Raw genomic sequence first — 21,260 nt, 5'->3', positions numbered from 1 at the left:
AACTTACGTTATTTGTGTACCACCTGCTCTTTCATCAAATAGCATCTACAAAATAATTCTTCTTTTAATTCTTTGTATATTTAAATTCAAGGATCATAGTTTTCAAAAGTGAATCATAGTTGTGTCTGCCTTAAAGCCATGCCACATGGAAGCACAGAGTGATAACGATTCTGAAAATCAGATTTATTACAGCCAGCCCTAACAAGATATCGGTATGAACGCAGGCAAAATTGCTAGTTGATTTTGAAGAGCGGTCCAATCTCAGGAAAATGTATGGTCAAATCCCAAACTGTTGACTGCCCACATTTTCCATAGCATTGACATAATGGTACTCACTGAAGACCATAGCAATGGAAGGGTTTGATGTGGATGCATAGTTTTTCACTTCTGTCACATTTCTTTATCTAACTTTCCTACATTTGGATGAAAGCTGCACGCAGAGTGCGTAGAAAAAAGACTCTCTGAATCAGGGGGTACTGAAGTCAAAAGAAAGGCTTCCACTGATTCCAATGAGGTTTGAATCTGGGGATCTTGTCTCAAGCGGCCACATTAGAGGCAGACATAATATTATCCCATTTTTTCTCATTAAAACTGTATTTGTAGAACTAGGACATCAGTGGAAATAGCTTAGAAAATGTATGTTTGAATAGGAGACTCGTTGTTAGTTACTTTCTCAAGAATCAGGAAAAGTAAAGCTGCAGGATTGTGCTGACAAGCAGACTGAAAATACACATAAAAAGATTTCAGTAGATCATTATGTATGAATAAAGTGTGTTATCAGACTGTCTCAGGAGTTGTTAGGGAATCTGATTAATTTTTAGAATTCCATTGGTGGTGTGAAAGGCAGTAAGGCAGCCTGTTAATTAATGTAATGATTAATAATTTAATGATCAATTAATAATTGAGTACATTTGCAGATGATGGATAAAAGATGGGAACTGTAGGGAATATTCAGAGTTTTGATGGTACTGAGGGATTTACAAAGGGTTGAAACACATTTAGAAAATAACTAAGGCAGAATCTTCCTCAAAAATGTTGCACATAGGGCATACAGAATCTATACTCATTTTCATGCTAGAAATATACCTCAACCTACATTGCCTGTGGACCTTTCAGATGAACCAAGGTAAAAACTGGGAGTTCAGGTGTACATCCTCCTCCTCTCTCTGTACCTCTAAGTGCAACAAAGGCACTTTCTACCGCTATATCTGAAAATCTTGTGTTACTGGTGATGTGAGATGTCTTAACCAGTATATGGTGTGGAGGAATTTACCTACAAGAATAGGTCACAAACAAAACTGGTTTATATTTTCTTCTCAAAAGCAAAAGAATTAGACCAGACGGGGAATAGGAAGACCATCTGTGCCTAATTAAAGGGTGAGACTGCATAACAGCAACAGATGTTGCGTTATTGTAGTCAGAAGAGTTTATTGCTAACAGTGGTAAATATTGTGCATGTTGAGCTGGATATTTCCAAGCAATAATTTAACAGACATACTTCCACATAGGCTACCCTTTTCTTCCTGGACTACATTTCATTAGTTTTTGGTGTCATGAAAGGTCAAATTGCAGAAGAGGTCTAGATAGCAATATTTTCTACATGCCGAGGACTGAAAAGGCAATGATACCCATCACAAAAAGACATCTAGTGCTGATGATTAAAATAACAGACAAGTCTGTATGAAGAAGACATGACAGAAAGGGCTAACACTCTTGCAGCTTCACTCAGTTCCTGAAAGCCCTCTTCAAAACCAGAGATAACCACTGCGAGAGGGTTCATCTGGCTGCATGTATCCAATGGATTCTGTAACTGAATGGTGTTTCAGTCATAGCATGACTCAGGAGCAGGGACCCCATTCAGTCTGAGTCCATTTTTTCTCCTGATTAACTTCTGCAAGCTGTTTGAAACTACCCTGCACCAATAGTCCAAAGGAGAAGTTGTGGTACATGGAGCAGCAACTTCTTTCAGTCGCCATGAGCTTCTTCTGGCCACAGAGGTGGACACAGCTTGCCTTGCCTGATAATTACAAGGTTACATGGAATTATATCTGTGTTCAGGCTTTATATAAGACTCATCCGTCCATTTTGTTACTTCTTATTCTCACTGTTCTGATTTGATATGCAATTATGTACATTCCTGTTAACGTGAGACTCTACATGAAACGCAGAGCATGGATTTGGTGTTTTGTGACTATGTGTGGTACTTAGTGTGGTATTATCTACTCACATACAAAGGGATGTGGGGGTTTGTTTGTTTGTTTAAATTGGGCTTTTTACTTACTTCAGGGTTGGAGCAATCAGAAGGGCTGTGAAATTCTGAACTAAATGTGCAGGAACATCTATGCAAATTTTCTTCTCTGCTTAGTTTTTCCTTTCTTTTGCAGAGATTTTAGCTCATTTTCATTGCTAAAGCAAGGAATGACAATAGCCCGCAGGTTTTATTACTGCTTTGTGTTTCTGTTTCCACCCCTGTTCTCTTCTTCCCTAGAGAGAGCTTTCCATGCACGTCTCTTGAAATAGTCATTCTCTGCTTCTGAGACACAAGTTACGGTAAGGGGGCGCTTTGTGGGTAGACTTACAAGTATCACGCTGATAAAAAGGGATCAGATAAAGTCTTGCTTTGTCCGAAAGAGATAAGTTAGAAACTGGGAATGAATGAAAGCCCGATCAGTGGTCTACAATTACAGGAGCCGATGGGAAGCAGTGTCAGGAGAATCCAGAGGTTGCCATAGAAATGTAACAAAGGATGCAATCCTCAGGGACTGCACCTGAGTCAAGTACCAAACGTGCAGGAATTCTCAGTGAATTAAACTCTCAAGTTTAAGAGAAAAATAGAAACCATATCACAGATAAAGATAATTGAGCCGTCTGTCCTGTTTGTGATATCATGGGAGATCCCATCTGGATGTCAGCCGTGATTGCTGCTATGCTGCTTTCCCAGCCTTGTTTGGGTGAAATATATAAACCTCAGGAGAACTTTCAGAGCATCAGTGTACGTCTGCCGGCTTCTCTAGTTCCTTTTGCTAGGAAATCTAGAAACACATTATCATTTTTGGACCACAGCAAGCATTTCTGTTGCTTGTTATGGAAATTCTGTGTAACAACAGCCTAATGCATTCAACTTTGGGATAACATTTTTCTGACTGTTTTTGAGTGACTCAGAGTTTTTAAAAAGACAAGAGGGTATTTCCTGGGTAGACGGAGGGTGTACAAAAACGATTCTATTTTAAGAAGAGCCTTAACTCTGAATACCCTTCATCCAACAAGGAAGGATATTCAGAAGAGGGGGTGGAAGAGGGTTGTCAGGCATGCATGTAAGCTTCTCTCTAAACCCATTTCTGCAAGCTCTCACACATACCTGTAAAAAGGAGCATTATCATAACCTAAAGGTCTGGCAAGACTGATATTTCTACTGTTTGGAAGCATAATGTTTCTCCCCATCAGAGGCATTTTGGAGTGAAGAAAATTGATTGTATTTCAATCAACTAGAGTTGTAAACAACAAATGCAGACAGTTCCAAACCCCCAAATCCACTGCCAGAATACTCTCTAGTGTAAATGGGGGAATACATGTCATTAACATCGACTGCCTTAATATATTAGACCATGAAATCCCCAACAGGGCTTGTTGGTCTCTTGACAGTAAAATGAGACAATTTGTTTTTGAGGAGATACAGTGCCATCATTTAAATGTTAATCTTAGAGGGGGGAAAACAAGATTTATGTCTCAGCCCTGTCACAAATTTCCATCAGGAAGCCAAATTCTTAAAAAAGATATTCATTTAAGCACCTAATAAAATTTTAAAAAAAAAAACAAAACAAAACCAAAAAAAACCCAAAAAACCCAACCAAACCATACCAAAAAAAAGCATGATCAACTGAGAATCTAGCAGTTAATTCTTTCAGCGATCCAAACAGCTTAAGCACTCTGACTCAGGAGGTTAGGTGCTGGTCTTCTGCAATCTAAAGCCCAAGCACACAGTCTAAGGCAGGCATCGTGGCTGCTCCCGTTGCAGTGCAGGGAAGGAGATGGGCATGGTCTGAGGTGGTTCCTCTGCCCATCTCAGGCAACAGTGTGGAGATGGGATGAGTAGCTGGCTAGTGGTGCATTTCTCTCTCTGGTGACTGCAGAGGGAATCTACCTAAATTTTAATAGCTATGTTTTGGTCATACAAATCTCACCATCTGAGCCTCCCCAAAATGCAATACCATGACTTTCAGGCCTGACAAAGATGTTGTTCACATGAACACAGGTGACTGTGACATAGATAACTAAGAAAAAGCTTAAATTTTATTTTAGAAGACAACTATTTTTCCTATAGTTTTCCTATCTATCTACCTATCCATCCATCCATCCATCCATCCATCCATCCATCCATCCATCCATCCATCCATCTCAATCAATTTGAAACACCAAATAGATACACAGTCAATAGTTTATACACAGTACATTGTGTCAAGAACTCTTCAAATAGCTTGTTTTAGACAATGTATATGTAAAAAAGGAAGAAACATTGGAAACTACACATTTTTGCACATTTACAGGCTGTATTTGTAGTCTTGAGTATATATAGACAAACTGAGATCTGGGCAATATCCCTAGCAAATTGTTATTAATTTAAAAAAAAAAACAAAACAAAACCAGTTTCAGAAGGGAGAATAACTCTCTCTGAATTAATTTAAAATTCAGCAGATGAGTTCTGACAGGGGGAAAAGAAGAAAACATTTGGACAGGTCAGACTTTTTTTTCAAGAAATCTAAACACTTGCAATTTTATTGAAGTTGATGTTATCATTTCAAATTTGATCTACTATATAGAAGGGATAAATAACCCTAAATGAAATTTTTAAAATGAAATTCCAAAAATGAAGCTTTTAATTTCAGCCCACCCTGAAACAATTTTCCCATTTTCATTTCCTTTAGTTTAGGTACTGAATGAAAAACGCACAATTATTTTCACATCTCTCATTAAATTACCTAAAGCTCTCAGAGAAAAAGATCTTTCCATCCAAGAGAACAATGACATTCTTAGGCTTCAGAAATACATAAAATATCTTTACGATGTTAAAGAGCAATCATATTGTATACAATGCCTGAAAGTGAAGCGGTTCTTCTGGTTTGTGCTTTTAAAGGTTTTGAATGCATTGTTGAGAAGACAAAATGAGAAGAAAATCTTTTATCCAGGTTCTGAATTTCAAGTCAGGTTACAGACAGAATCTACACTAAAAGAAACAGATTTTTTTAAGAAAGTTTTATTTAAATTCATAATAGAATAAAGTTATTCATTAAGTGCTTGTAGATGAAAGCTTGGTTAGTGAATATGTTAATCTTCCAATGAAACGCAGTTCTGCAAAATATTTTACTTCACAGTAAATGCACAACAGCAGCAACTTCCATTACTTTACGTGCAACGTACATGAAAATGCCACATGGTTTCCAAGGCTTGATTCCATTCTCACTTGTCAGCTTCACACTAGCATTGGTTTAGTGGCGAGATTCCTCTTCATATTGGCTGAATTCCCAGTCTAAGTGAGAGTAGAATCAAACATGCAGGGTTTGCTTCCCCCCCCCCCCCCCCCCCCCCCCCCCCCCCCCCGCTCAGGACAATGAATAACAATGAACTTCCCTGGTTCTACCAGCTTTACTCCATTCTGATGCGTATGTTGTGGCCTCTCTGCTCATTAACACATGCATTCAAGCTCCTGCTAAGCAAAACACAATATATCTGTAGACGAAAGTGCTCAGAGATTTTCATTCCTTCTGTTCCTACCGCTCTGTGCCCTTAACAGCCCTGCATGCTCTACAGAGGCAGCACCAAGTGGCAGCGTATGTCAGGGAAGGCACAATGACTCCTTGAGACTCCACATGTTTATAAACCATCCGCTGGCAGCTACAGACCATGAGACCATGCGTTGTGCGCACTTCGCCACGGTTGGTCAGATCTGCCACAGGACAGGTACTAGAGCAGGAGTGTCCCCTTCTATTCCCCGTGCCCCACAGGGTGTCTGCAGGAAGAGGGACGGTTACAGCCCTACCACGGAGACTGCATGAGCGAGGAGAATTCCCGCGTGCCTACCCAAATCACATGCACCACAACGAGGACCAGCTACAGCCACAATATAGCCCTTATATTGCACTGGTAAAGTCTGAAAATGCTGCAGCCCAGATATAGCGTATAAAACGTAACGGAGACCTTTGCGTATGGAGTTTCTAAAAGAAGCTTCTAAAAGAAGCCTCCTTTCTGCTCCTTGACTGTCTTTCCCTCCCTTGCTCCAGGTTCAGAATCACATCACACAGTAAGCAGGTATTGCAGAGGTAAGCGTGGTATGTTACCCTTCCCTAAGGAGTCACACTTCTGTGTGCTGTGAGCTAAAGGAGGCAAAGCTGCCTTTCTGACTTCGGTTAAACTGGCAGGAGCTGGCAGCCCGGATCCTTTTGCCTTTGGTCCCACTTTTGTGTTTCTGCTTGTCGCGTGCAATAAAGCTTTCAATCAGCTTCAGTTTTTCATGCTCTTCCTTCAGGAAGAAGTCAACAAGCACGCTCTTCTCCTTTTTGATTTGTTCACTAATGTCCTTGGGGATGTCGGGAATCATCCAGTCAACCAGAACACTGAGGAACATCACCAAGTTCTGCAAACACAGCAACAGACATGAAGCAAGAATAAAAAATCCAAAATACTCACTCTAAAGAAAAATCAAACCCTTACTATAGCTATGTGGCCAGTATTAAACACATTTTGCTGACGGCATGTAGTATGAAGCAGTCCAGCAAGGCCTCAGTTCAAGAGGTTCAAGAAACAGCTCGCGTTTGTTCACAACTGCCCCTCAGTGGAGCAGCTGAATTAAACACGTGCTTTACTTAGGTTTGAAATGGGAAAGAACTTGAATTCATCGAATGATTCATGGCCTAAGTAGCTAAAACAACCTTATTCTTCACAGGCATCCAAAGGTGCCCAGTTCTCAAGATCAAATTCATCAAGACTGACTTCAGAATCCACAACTATAAGGGCAACATCAGTGAAAACATCCTCCAACACAATCATACCCATGTGTTTCCAATGTGGCCTGAGCAGACAACTTTCATGGTCACTCTGTCCTCAAATACTTCTGTCTGCTGACAAGCAGGATTTTGTTCCACTAATGCAGCATACAAACCACAACCCCGAACGTCAGGTGTCAGGTTCATTACAAGGTGATGCTCGTAACACCGAGGCAAGAAGCAGACCGGGCAAAAAGTTTTGCTTGTTTGTAAAATTAATAGATAAATTATGCTTTGGGGTTTATATTATCATGATACTGCTTTGAAAACTGCTGTGTTGCGTAATGCCTCAAAATGTGTGAGAACATTTGCTGACAAGGCTACTAGAATGAACCCTCTGTCCACTTCTGAAACAATGGAGCTAATTAACCAGGGAATCTGCTCTTGCAGAACAGCAGGCAGGCTATTTGAAGCCCAGAGTAACCAGTTGGTTTCAAATGTTTTTCAGCCAGTGGTGGAAAATTACTGAAGACAGAGCAAAGAAGCAGAAGAGGGCAATACAAACCAGGCAAGACGCACAGTCAGACTTAGGAATATTTGGCAGGTAAGGAGAAAAGACAGGTAGATTGCAATATGAGGTGTGGGCCCAATTTGACTGTGGAGGGATTCCAGATCATGGAGCAGAGCAGAAGGTTTCTGCCATTCAGAAGGCGAGCCATGACAGCAAATCCCTTGCCAATGAAACCTCCACAGTGGGGAGAATTTACTCCATTTAGTTGCAGAAAGTAGCAAAAGACATTGGAGGATTTATTACTTCTGTATATTTCTTGCTTTGAGTAAAGAACGGCATTTCGCAAGCTTTCATAGCATTTATGTGCTTTTTACAAGTGTTGCCCCTGAGAGTATAAAAGCTCACGGAGTCCACTTAACTGAATCGTTCAAGAGCCTTGAATACCCCTGGGGTATTTTGGGGAGCACTGCTCGTGCCAGGGGCTAATGCAGGCTGTGGGGCTTCCCTTCCACGAAGGGAGAGGAAACCTCTGCTGAGGAAGTGTGCCACAGTGCTGCGAAGGGAGAAACTGTGCTGCAGCCCACTGACACCTCCGCAGGCCGGGTGGAAGCACATCAGGCTGGGTATTTGCACGCAGAAAATCTCTATTGGAGATGGGCTTCTTTGGCGCATGCATTTCAATTCATTTATTGTGATATTTCCGTGACTGAAACTGCAGCAACTCAACAGACTTACCTGAAATAGAATAACAAAAGCCAAGCGAGCAGATAAGACCGCCCAGTATTGTTTAGAAAACTCATACTGATTTTGGGACCAAGGTGGTTCTCTGTAGTCTTTGAACCTGTAGATGAAGACAGCTCAGTTATCACACAGTTCCAGGAATCTCCTCCTCCTGCAACAATTGCTTTGACTAACACGATTTTCCAATCATGAAATCTAAGGAATCAAATCCTCCAGATGTTCCTACTTCAACCCTTGTTATGAAATACAACTCCAGAATTAGAGCTGGACTATCTCCATTGAATTTAGCAAGCTTAGTCTGGTTTTCACAGTTGTAACCAAAATAAGAACAATGTTCTAATGTTGGAAATTTCCAGATTTTCCAGGATTTACAAATGTGCCCTTTTTTGTGTGTGTTAATGTTAAATTGATCTCAGCGTACAGGGAATAAAGTGTTGAAATTAAAGCAAAAGGACCTTCCAAAGCATTTACAGACTAAAGGACACAAGTCTGAATTCATCTCACCTAAATCTTGATTAATTTAGGGAATAATTCAGCCCATGTAAAATCTGACTCACACTCTGGTGGCTCCTGTCCTTGCATTAACGACAGGGGGAGCCATGGGAAAGGCACTTCCTAAATTAACTGTCTAGCCTTAGACAGGATAAAACAGAGCCTTAGTGGTTTGGTGTAAAGACTGATGCTTTTAGTATTATCATCAATCATTTGGAAGTAAACAACAGGCTAATAAAAGTCACAGATGCTCCTAAATTGGAAAGTTTTGCAAATAGCAGGAAACACAGAAAGCAATAAGAAATACAGACAGGAAACACAATGAGAATAATCTGGGGAAATGGAAAATAATTAAAAATAAAACAATTGAAGGATCTTTGAAAGGACAGGGCTTGAAAGAAAATGCAGTGAAAATAGCCTGGAACTTACAGCGGCCAGCAAGTTAGCACAAGCTTGAAATACGGCAGCATGACAGTATGACTTGTGGACCTATAAACACAAGGCACGGTGGTGCTGGGGAGTATTAGCCCTTCTCTGCACAGCTCAGGTAAAGCCACACCTGGAATGCGGCATTCAGCCATTCAGCTGCAGGGATTTCAGGGGGAAAAAAAGGGGGGGGGGGTGCGGAGAGGAAAAGAAAACGATAGCAACAAATTGAAGGCAGTTAGGCAAAACAATCCAGGGGCTGAGGAAACTGACTCACCAGAAAAGATTAAAGAAGAGCACATGTATTGCTCCACTTTGGTAAGTAACAGCCACAGTTGGACATGATAACCATGCACAAATTGTGCCCTTAGGACTGAAAGGGATAATTTAGTGCTGTTCACAGTGTTTGACTAGGAGTAATGGGATGAAATTAAGAAAGGGAAAATCTGTTTTGAATACCACAAAACGCTTCCTGACAGTAAGATTCATTAGACTGTGGAAAAGCCTCCATCGGGGGATAATGGAGAAGGTTCATATATAAAATCTGTCAGCTTCAGTTTGCAGGTGCGCTTACCAAAATTACCTTCAGGTTCTATCCGCATGGTTTTGCGTGTTAAACTATACATTTACAACCCACACACTGCCTACATCCCCCCACCTCCTTAAGAAATTCAGTCTGCAATGCTGGATGCAATTCTGTGCTGCACCTTCTGGAGACAAGGGACACAAGGTACAACCCACAATGGGGAGAGGCAGGAGGGAGCGGGCGAGAAAACAGCTTTGAATTGGGGGCTGTATTAGTTCATGGAAGCACTACGCGAGCTGTGTTAGACCCCAGACCACTTGTTTTGTTCAGCGGTGCGTGCACAGCAGCCAAGCTCTCTGTCCTGTCTTACGTGGGATTCCTGTTTGGTCCTGTGCTGTGCTGGCACTGTGAGATTCCCCTTCTGGTACTTTTCTGTGCTATGTGGACTTCTGCCTGTTGCTCAAGTCTGTCTATGAGGGCTGCAGTGAGGGCCAGAGTCAGTTCCATTGAATTTAATCTGTTTGAACATCAAAGCCAAGGAAAACCACCGAGTTTGTTGTGGATTTATGTGTGATAAATCAATCCCAGTCTTGAAATGGAGCCCAGGTTCACCTGGAAAGGTCACCAACTGTGGCGGGTTTTCTATTTAATGTACTCTGAGCTTCAAAAACTATGTAAGTGTTGCAGGACATCAGACCCCATGGAAATTTCACCTGGCTCAGCTGGAAATCACACTGCTTATGATGCCTGAATTAACAGAACACTAGCAAATGATTTATGGTGAAGGGAGATGTTGTCAGAGCTACGAACAAGGTAGCTGGGCCTCCTCCCCACCTCCCTTTTTAATTATTTTACAGCACATGGGACTTCAAAGTGCAATAACCCAGGCCTTTTCTAACCGCTATATTCTACAGGTATTTTCTTTTTTAAAGAGCTGATTTTTCCCTCGCCTCTTCAGCTCTTCATTCTTCAAATACTTGATTCAGCAGATATGCTAGGAAGAGCAAATGACCAGTGCTGCAAAGAATATAGTGTTTCAAAAATAGCAAACAACTTTGATTCCACTGAAAAAGGACAAGAATATGAAGTAGTCAATGTGGTTTAAGAATAGAGCACAGAAAAGTTCTGACGGAAAAAAGAAAAATGCACAGTGAGAATAGAGATATGTTGGGGAAATGAGGATGGATGGAGAGGACCAGTCAAGATTTAGACAAAACTGAACTGCAGCCAGAACTAAAATAAATATGCAAGTATATTTAACATGCATATTGGATTGGGAGAAAGAAAGACTGACAGAAAAAAATCAAAATGTCTACGTAGGTGGAATTGCGAATCAGTCTAAATCAGCTCATCTGTTTCATTTCCTTTTTCATTTGGTCTTGGACAAGAAACTGCAGAAAACATGACTGAATCACAAGGAAGTAGTGCTTCACCAATGCAGGAGTATATAAGAATTGTTCAGGGAAAAACTTTAGAATCCACCACCGATCACTGGGAATAGATGAGATGAGTCCAAGGGCATTAAGAAAATTAAGTAATTCAAAGACACTTTATACATTTGCTGAATATTGGAGCAGACTCGTGTTAAGGGAAAAGTTCCTGTAATGACTCCCTATCTGCTGCTTTCTTCTTTTCAGTGTGATCAACGTGCTCTCATGTACTCCATTATCATACCAGATTATGAAGATTAAAAGGGCTAAACCAATAAAAATGTCATATAACTTAGCAAGGTTTGCTTTTAATTTGCCTTCATCTACACAAACGTCATTTTGCTCTGAAAAAAAAATCATTACAAATAATGCTACGCATCAGAACAGCGTTACAGCAATGTTTATTTGGAAGCAGTGTCAAAGAGTTCACAGCGTTGTAGAAAATGCTGCTCAAAATATCTAAAGAATGTATTCTGGATGTTCGGTGGGAGAGTTGTTTCTGGCTTGTTATGGTTATTTTTAAGATACCTTAATCTCTGGCAATGCCCGTAAGGAGCAAAATTCAGGCTTATTGTAACCACATTTATCTCCAGAGGTCACAGAAATCTAAGAATAAGAGAGGTCAGCTTGTTCCCAACGTATTTGCCAGAAACAGAAAGGCAGATTTTATTTCCAGCTTAAGGGACAGTGTTTGTTGCTTGTCTCTTGGGATACAAGCTAGAGACCCCATATTTTATCACAGTGATAGTTCGGTCCAAAACTGAGATTTTGATAAGATTCAAATGAGGCGGATAATAATGAGAAACAGTGAATGTGAATGCTGACATCTTTTCCTAATTGTTTGCCGATAACGGAACGGAAATGCTCTCATAGTTGTTTCTCATTCAGACTAGCACACGGTCAAACATTTAGTATATGCTTCTTGTGTGCAATCAATTTTTTATTTTATTTTTTCTCAGTGGCGTAGACTTGATATTATCAAGCAGGGACCACTTTTATATCTAGTGTGGATTATTCCCTTCTGCCTGTATTTTGGATCTGTTGAATCCACGCTAATCTGAGGGGTGCCTTTCATCACTGTTGCTAATGCAAACCTTTCCAAATATACTGGCACTCATACACCGTAAAGAGAGGCCAGTGACTGAGACCAGGTAAACAGCAGCAAAGTGAAAGCAGCAAAGTGACAGTGAAGTGGGAGATCCATGTGGATCGAGATGCTTGTTGAAGGAAAATACAGGCAAATTTGGAGATACAAATTAAACTGAGAGCAGAAAAGAGTTTCACAAGCTTACAAGTCTATCAGAAAGTACAGGGATGCTGCGTACTCTCATATGTAACATTATACTAAGAAATAGCTTCTAGATACACACTGAAATGGGGAATAGCACTTTGAGAAAAGACAGAGGACAGCCCCCAGGTTTAAGGCGCTTTACCCTGCCTGCCGCAAGCAAAACGGCAGGTAGAGAACAGCATACAGCTTTAAGCACTGGAGAGCTTTTTTTTCCTTTCTGTCTGCCCTCAACTCGCATCTGACTGCCTCCTGAGAGGCAGCACAGATCCCTTTAACAAAGTTCCTGACACTGGGACGTGGATGTGCTGAGTTATATTCTCTCTCTTTACCTGCTTAAAAGTTAAGAGTCTTAGGTGTCCACTCATATAGCCTCTGCTGTAGTCGAGGTAAGATGCTAGGTATGTCCCAAAGGCAACCCCAAGAGCAGTGCCTGAGTCAAGAGGATCAGATTTCTCTCTGCATTTACTCTGCTTCCAGTGAAGGAACAGAGATACGTAATTTTTATGGCTTATAGTTGGGTGAGATCAATACCCTGCCTAAAATCAGGGGGATCCTAAGTATAATTAAAGTTTGCTTACACAGAAGCAGAAGAAAAACATGCACAGAGTACACTGAATAATGCCAATTTTAAGACTTCTTTCTTGAAAATTATTACATTACGATATTTAATATATTGTCCAAGATGGGTATGGATTTGTAGGCCTCATTGCAGGACTTCCATCTACGCCTTTTAAGCTATTTTAGTAAAACTTCTTATTCCCTAAGAAAATCAGAATGGAAATAAACGCTGATTTTGTGGGAGATGGGTTTGTAGTCTACATTTAGGAATGTGCAGTCATTTAGAAGCAAGGGGAGGTTTTGGGCTGCTTCAGGAGCCTAGCTAGAATATGGTCCCTTAAATAATCAGTGAAAAGAATTGAACTGTTCTGAAGGGCAATTGACAGCACCTAAATTAGAAGCATAGAAGCATCGAAGCATAATTACAAAGTTAGTTTCTCTCTTTGCTTTTAAGTGGCCGCTTGTTTCTAAATTAATTTGGTTTTAGAAGGGGAAAATAAGCAAATATTTAAAATTAATTGAAATTTGTGGGTTTTTTATTTTTTAAAAATCAAAATGTTTGGTTTATTTGAAATATTTTCTCTCCCTAACTTTAACATGAAAGCAAAGGTTTTTGTAGGATAAAAAGGTGCATCCTAACTAGTTTAGTGACAAGCTTTCTATGTCACGCTGAGAGCTGCTCTTGCAGATTTACAGAAGAGAATAAAAGTCATAACTTAATGGAACCCTATAAAAATTTCCAGCTGCCTTAGCTATCTGTATCTACTCTGTATAAAAAATTTCTTTAAAAAACTCCTAATGTCAGATATGCAGAAATGTAGGGAACACTGTAGGGAACTAATAATGAAGAAATCTACCTTTATTTTGAATACAGATTTCTCAAGGACAATGAATTCAGGTGAATGGGAGGAAAGTAGAATTCTGAATCTCTAAGCAGAAAACATTACTTGATATCTACAATATCTACAATACTAACAGTATTTTCTGCCAGTATCTGAGTATTCAATAAACCAGTATTGCAAGAAAAGACCAATCTGATGCTAGATGGTATGTGAATGTCACCTATAAGATTTTTCTCATCAGTCTGCTCTGCTTGGTAAATAATTTTGTGTTCTTGCTTTGACAGTGATGCTGAGGGAATATGATGATAGATTTTTGAGAATCCCACCTTTGGCACCTTAGCCAAAAATTGATCTCAGAGTAAAACCACAGGAGAAAGCAGGAGACCAAAGACCTGACTCTGAGAAAGGAGGTTGGGAAAGACAGAAGGGAAACTAGTTTTAGAACCAGGGCAGGTTCAGATGTTAACTGTTAGGAGTACAAGATTCAAAAGCCTTGGCATGTATCAGAAAAAGACTGTGAACATAGGCAAATATATAATGCATCAAAACAAGGGAGGCCAATTAAAGACCGTTGTGTAGTAAAAAGCATATAAATGAAGGCTCTCCTTCCAAAGAAAATGGAAGGGCAAGTTTTAAGATGATTAATTGCCATTGCAGGGGCTAAGCACGGTGTGATTTCAAGGGAGTCCATGAGGAAGGTGAGGCAGGCTGTTGCACCGACCCAAGGAGCTCAGTTTTGAGCAGACTTGGGTTGTACTGCCTTAAAACAGCTCTTGGAATTTCTCCATATTTTTTAATAAAAAAGCAAGGTTACTTTGAGAGCCCTGGAACCATGTTAGTGATTTCTCATGCAAACTGCAACTACGCCCTGGGTATTTGCACTATGGGAGCAGGCGCCTCGATATTTTGGACAAATTTTAAAGGGAGTTGAGCCTTGTTTCCCCAGTCTGAAATGATGAATCTGAAATATAAGACATGCAGATGGGGAATGGATTTAAAGATTTTAAAGATGGGCAGAATATAATTGAAAACTCAGATCTTATCAAGTAAACACCGAACTTAATAAAGAAAAAGAAAGCCTGGTTCTAATTAGTGGGTGTCCATTTTAAAACTCTCTTTTTTAATTAAAGTTATGTCTTTCAATAAAGAAGGGATTTTTTTTTTATTTGAGTAAGTCTGACTAAATTGTTTATTTTGCCTTTTAATGCACTGGAAAAACCTTCTAACACAGTGAGAATGCTCTAAAAGCTGTACTCGTAAAACCACCTTTTTAAAAGACACAAATATTATCAGTTTGCACTTGGAAAAATTTTTTCTGAGAAAAGACCCAAAGAAATTGCTTTGACTCTGCAAACCGCCATTAGAAGCACTTTACCTGCAGAATAAAACATCCTGTGCAAACGGGGAGTTTTCTGGCTGTGTTCCAGCCTTGAGATGACTGACGTTGAAGTATGAGAGCGTATGATTGATGAAGCCATGCATGGTTCCATTTTGACTGTATGCATATTGATACATAAGGCGTGGAATGAAATCAGATGTGATAGCAATTACAAAAGCCTGAGAGACGAAAAAAAACCAACCAAACAACAGCATTGTGAATCTATGTCTAACGTGTTTCAGGTTAAGTTAATTTAGGCGATAATTTTCACATTGAAGTAAATTTAGAGTGGTGATGAAGCGAGAGTTAAATGGCAAGACCCGGTACAGAACATATACTTATAAAAATGCAAAGTAACCTGCTCTGTTTCTCCAGGGGAAGGCTGTAGTTAGGGAAGTGGAATATTTCCTAGACTATTTCTCCAACTCTTTCCACCCCTGGAGTCATTAGGAGGCCTAACGCTAGTTTTAAAAAAACTACAATAAGATGTAATTGCTAGCTGGTGTAATCTGGAGTACAACTTGGTGTAGTTACAGTGTTATCTGAGATAAACCAGTTGAATGTAAGGTAGTCATCCTCCATTTTCCCCTCTGCATCAGGATTTACACATCTGACATTGGTGGATCTCACGCTGGTATGAAACTGGTATAATTGTGAAGTGAATCAGACACAGAAGTATCTAGATCATATCAATAGGAATTCATTAGGTTCATTTAAAACTACATTTTGCTAAATATTTCTTCTGCACCAATATTATTCAGATGGAGAAGCAGGGCTGGGCATTCGGTATTTTTTAAAATTGGATATGCACATATTTACATTTCTGTCAAGAAAATGTAGCTAACTGATATTTTATTTCCCCAGGAAATAAAAGAGCTTGTTTGACACAGAAAATAATCAAGGATTGTAAATCTGCAAAGTGTATCCAGATAAAACTGAGAGGTTGCAGAGTTTTGCTTATCCAGCACAGATCAATGCTGGAAACCTGAAATCTATGCCTGACAGCAAAATTCTGGGTTATGTGCAGGGCTGAACAGATTTCCTACCTTAAACCCTGGAAAATGCCGAGCCATAAGTGAATAATACTCCACCCAAGTCAAACAACACTGCTTCTCTGGAGGCATTATAGTTCTCCCTGTTGTAATGATAGCTTACATGCTATGTAAGCACAGAGTGCTGTTGTGCTGGAAGCTATTGTACTAGATAAATTGCATAACACCTCTGCACAAATTTCCCCCTCAGTAGCGACAACCGTCTGCCTTTCTAAAGTGCTTTGATATTTTTCATATTTTAGAGTTGGACTCGATGATCTTAAAGGTCTTCTTCAACCTAAATGGTCCTACGATTCTATGATCTGTGGGTCAAAAACCCACTAGGTAGTATTGTGATTAAACTCCTGGGGCATGAGTCTTTTTTATCTTAAAGCATATACAGGAAAAATTTACTTAAGGAATACATGTAGAATAATAAACATAATGTATCTGTATACCTGACATGCATTATGTTAATGCAATCATTCTTGTTCTATGGAAGAATATATTTTTCCATTAAGATTTTGTAGCTTGGGGACTGTGTAACAACTCAAAAAAAAAAAAAAAAAAAAGGCTGCTCTTACAGAAATACACACTCAGTGGGACGAATTACGTTTAGGGATATACCTGTATATATCTGGAGACCAGAACGAATGCTAATGCTGTCTAGTTAATGACTTTCTGCTCCTAGAATCTAGGATGTTTTGTTGACATCCTTTTTATTCATACCAACAGTTATACTAGCAAAGTAACATGAAAAGGCATGGGTATGAATGAGAAGTAGATCTATATCAATTATCTGTAGTGTTGCCTGCTGACATGCCCTTCATTGGTTGTTGTTATATGAATTGGTCTTCCTGTACTACATAACACAAGGACAGAGAGAATGAGATGAGTGAATGGTCATCTCCTTTGTAATTAAATCATATTTTACACTTCCACAAGAATGATCTGGATGATTTAAATTTTATTGTATTCTCTAGCAATTGAGAGAATCAGACTTCACTTTTAAGTTATGTTGGAGGGACAATATAAGCTCCCAAGATCATGTTTAGAAACTGGTGCAACCAAATACTTACATTAATGATAACTGAAAGCTTTCCAATACCACTCAAAATGTTATACCAAATTCCTGTAAGTAAAAAACAGAACTTAGTAATGGATTTACTATCATTTTTCTTCTTCCTTATTGAATTTTTGGAGTTATCTTCACTGTAATGTTTTTTCATTACTTACCTATATCTTTTTCTCTTGCCGTGTCTGGCCTCCTCAGTTCAGTAACAAACTTTTTTGCGTCAAGCCGGACTTCTATGATGTTGTTCAGAAGAGCAAAGAGAGGTGCCAGAGGGAAGGAGGCAACAAAGAGTGTGACAAACCCAAACTGGATAACTGGAAAAGAAATATGTAATTTTTTTTTTAATATCTTCTGAAGAGCGCTGGTAAGTGCAACTGACAGCAAAATGTTGATGAGCTTTGTGGGCTACAAAACCCATAAAACCTCCACTTCACAATTTGGTCCCAGTAATAAACATTACAAAGCAAGATTATGAAACAGAGAAAGGTTTGTCACTATGCTTTACGAATGTTTCTAATAATGCTTCTAGTCTCTAGCACAAGCACAAGCCAAAGTAAATAATAAATTTAATAAAGGACAAAGGGTTTGGGGTATATTCTGCTGCATTTATCATAATTAACTGATTAAGACTGTGCTGTTCTTCCCTGTAAGGGCAAGGCTGTCCTTTTGCCTATAAGGAAAATGATACACAAGTAAGCAAGAAGAGAAAATTTACAAGATGCCACTGTTTCTTCCTAGCATCCTTTGACTCAGGAAAACTTTGGAAAAGTTCAAAATCTTCCCTTGAAGTCCTAGCAAAGAAGCATGCTATTGTCCTTTTTTTTTTTTTTTTTTTTTTTTGCTGGGTTCGCAATTTGGGTAAAGTAGTTTGGGAGAAAGAACACACTAGACCACTGGTCCTAAAGAACAAGTAGTACTGCAATGAAGCACCGACCTCAGACCTCCTGAGTTCTCCGTGCTTGTTAGAACAGGTACACAACTAATAAGCTTGGCTTCTTTCACAAGGGATAAAAACCAACCAACCAACCAACCAAAACCCTCTGACTTTGAAGTGGATGGCACATTTTGTATCATCTTGCTCCCAGTAATAGACTACTGGCACCACAGAGTTCATCTCAGCACCCATAATATAATGATGTAAACAAAAAGACCACATTGTTTTCTGAGTGAACCATGCCTCTTTTCTAGGCCACAGGATGACCAGTCTTCAGGCAAACAAATTATCTTCTAAGCAGCTAAGAAACCAATGTCACCTTGCAGAAGCACAATGCTGACGCAACTGTGTTTTTCTGACAACTCTCAGTGCTCTAAAGATGCGTGGAATAATGTAGTAGAAAACTGAGTCCCTCCAAGCAAGCTTCTTTAGTTTTAGGATGGGCAGAGTATCCTTAACTCCCCCTTCTTTCAGTGGCCCTTGAGGATCTGCCTCATAGTGGTAAATCTCATTTGGGTACAATTAGTCTGAAAAGGGATGACTTTTTTTTTTCCCCCCAAGGTGCTGAGGCATTAACAAATTGCATAAAAGGCTGTGTCTTCCACAGAAAGCAGGAGGCATCAGTGGTGAATGTTACTCATGAGACTGGATCATTTCCTTTAAAAATGCAACATTATGTTAAAGTAATACTTCAGGGAAGCGAGAGGGGTTTATTACCCCAGAAAACTAATGATGAGTAGAAGAAGAGGAAAGAGAACGAAAAGCATGCTGCCCAAATGCAAAGGCAGTAATCCCAATAAGATTAAATTAATAAATCTAACTTTGACTTACACTTCAGAATTAAAGAAATAGTAGTATAGGAGAAGGATTGGTGTGTGTCAGGCCCTAATTATTGAGGCTTCTTTTTTGGCAAATCCCTGCATAACTCCTCTCTCCACTGTGGGAGTAATCTGATGCACTTTTTGTGAAGATCACGGGTTTACGTAGCACAACTGTTTACTTTAAAATCATTTCCTCAGGCACTGTTGTCACAGCCTGGAACTAACTGATAAAACAGCTTTCTCCAGGATCTTCTCTTGCATGCATCTTTTTTTTTGCATGCATCTTTTTTTTGCATGCAGATCGCAAGTCTTCTGACTGACATTCCCACTTTTCTTTTCTGTGACAATACATTTGCACAGTGAAGTGTAATCTCTGTATTATATATATGGCCTTTTGATTTTCATTCTCGTTGCTTTGCCTTGCAATAAAGAGTATATCCTAACATAGACTAAGATGGAGCTTTTTCAAAGCATACAACATTCTACCGTTGAATTCATACTTTCCTGAATATTTTATGTTCAGAGTCAGGAAAAGGAATTAACAAGGAAATAAAAACAGATGTTAGAGTAATGTCCCAAAAAACTGTGAAATGCTTAGAAAAATACAGAGCGCCAAAATATGCCTTATTTGGGTTTAAGTGAATTCAGCAGGAATAGAGTTGGGAGGGTTCTGTTTAAAAAAAAAAAAAAAAAAAAAAAAAAAAAGAGAGAGAGAGAGATTTGCAATGCTTTAAGTATAAACCACACACACATTTGCTTTGATGTTGTTTGCAGCTCCTTTTATTCATTGCCTGGGAAAATGCAGTTTAATTTTTTTTCAAGTTCATGAAAGAATGTTCAAAATATGCAAAGGACTTCTGGACAATTCTGTAAGTATGTCTTCACAGAAAACTCTACGCCAGAAGTGTTTGTGTGGCCATCTTGAAATCTCTTCAATCTTCTATCGTCCTTTTTATGAAAGTGCGAATAATGCAAAACGCAGGCAAAAAAAAAAAAACACAACAAAACAAAACAGAACCAAGCACACCATAATTTAGATGGTTTTGTGTAGTAAACCAGCAAACAATCATTCAAAACAAGCAGTCTGTGAACAGCCTCAGCAATTTAAATGCACTTGTTTTATTTGGTCAGTATTTGTAGAAATAAATCTGCATGGATTAAAAAGAGAAGAATCCCTGCCATACAGTTCAGGTTCCATAAGCAATCTAGTCACAGCACCCTGGAGTTCTGTGGATGCCTGTCCATTTACAGTGGAAACATTTACAATACTTTTAGGGCACTCAAAAAGACTGTTCCATCAAGGACAGCTGACACCAAGATAGCCTATTTTTGGCTGCATTTCTTGATGGGATCCCTGGAATGCCCTTTTTAGGTTCACCCTTTGCCACAAGGTGTCCATACAAAATTCTTCTAGTGTTCATATACAACTCTATGATCCCACATAGGAGCCCTGCCTGACCTGGGTGATTATTCTCCTGTGCTTTGAGGCAAAAGGCTAGAGACCTGTGCCAGGAGTTATATCCAGCCTCTTCCATAGCTTTCGTACTTGCCTGATAGGTCAGCCTGGAGACAACAGAGATGAACACCACCCAGCCTCATGGCACAAAGTGAAAAAAAGGGATTGAAGGTTGTGAACAAAATGATTGAAGGTTGTGGATAAGGGGAAGTCAAGGACACGGGAAATAAAGCCTTCTCCTGGGGCATCGAAGCAGGAGAGTAGATGTGCTTCCAGTAACACAAATTATTTCTGATGAGCGAAAAAGCCTGAACCACATACTATTGGTACCCAGGACAAGTCACCTTTACTGCCTGACTTATGCAGGAAAGAGGGAAAGGCCTTAGAGCCAGCCCATGAAGTTCTCACCACCCAATGCCACACCTGCAACATCTCATACAGACGTATGGCTGGGCCCTGAGACAAAAACTATAAAAGACAAACATCATCTAGAGAAATCTTTCAGACCACAGCACTTCTCAGAAGTCCACTTTTCACAGAAGCTGTTCCTCTGTGCACGGAGCCTGAACAGAACCCAACCTCAACAAAGAAAGACAGAGCACACGCTGTCCTTCTAGCTAACTCTGGCCTCCAAATTAAGATTAAGGACACAGATCAAGGCTTTTAAATTATGGATCTGGAGTGTGCTGGTTAGTGTTCTTGTGTAAGGGATACAGAATCAGTCCCCAGCATAAAATCTTACATGGTGAATACCACTCAGATTCTACCAGA

The 21,260-nt window shown here is 39.6% G+C and overlaps 1 protein-coding gene across 1 annotated transcript in view; it reads right to left on the bottom strand.

The window, feature by feature from the left end:
- Positions 1-6,096: 6,096 nt before the first annotated feature.
- The window catches only part of ANO2 (anoctamin 2), a 191,298-nt gene continuing 176,134 nt past the window's right edge, over positions 6,097-21,260 (bottom strand). The window contains exons 21-25 of the mRNA XM_063322738.1: positions 17,440-17,592; positions 17,283-17,335; positions 15,170-15,351; positions 8,224-8,329; positions 6,097-6,628 (exon numbers count right to left, since the gene is read on the bottom strand). Of these exons, the coding sequence (XP_063178808.1) occupies positions 6,347-6,628; positions 8,224-8,329; positions 15,170-15,351; positions 17,283-17,335; positions 17,440-17,592 (776 nt within the window). The 3' untranslated portion in view covers positions 6,097-6,346. The remainder of the gene's footprint in view (positions 6,629-8,223; positions 8,330-15,169; positions 15,352-17,282; positions 17,336-17,439; positions 17,593-21,260) is intronic.

Source organism: Chroicocephalus ridibundus, chromosome 1 (assembly GCF_963924245.1).
Source record: "Chroicocephalus ridibundus chromosome 1, bChrRid1.1, whole genome shotgun sequence".
Taxonomy (NCBI): domain Eukaryota; kingdom Metazoa; phylum Chordata; class Aves; order Charadriiformes; family Laridae; genus Chroicocephalus; species Chroicocephalus ridibundus.
Note: the sequence above shows the minus strand (reverse complement) of the source record. Positions and strands in the feature narration are given on the sequence as shown.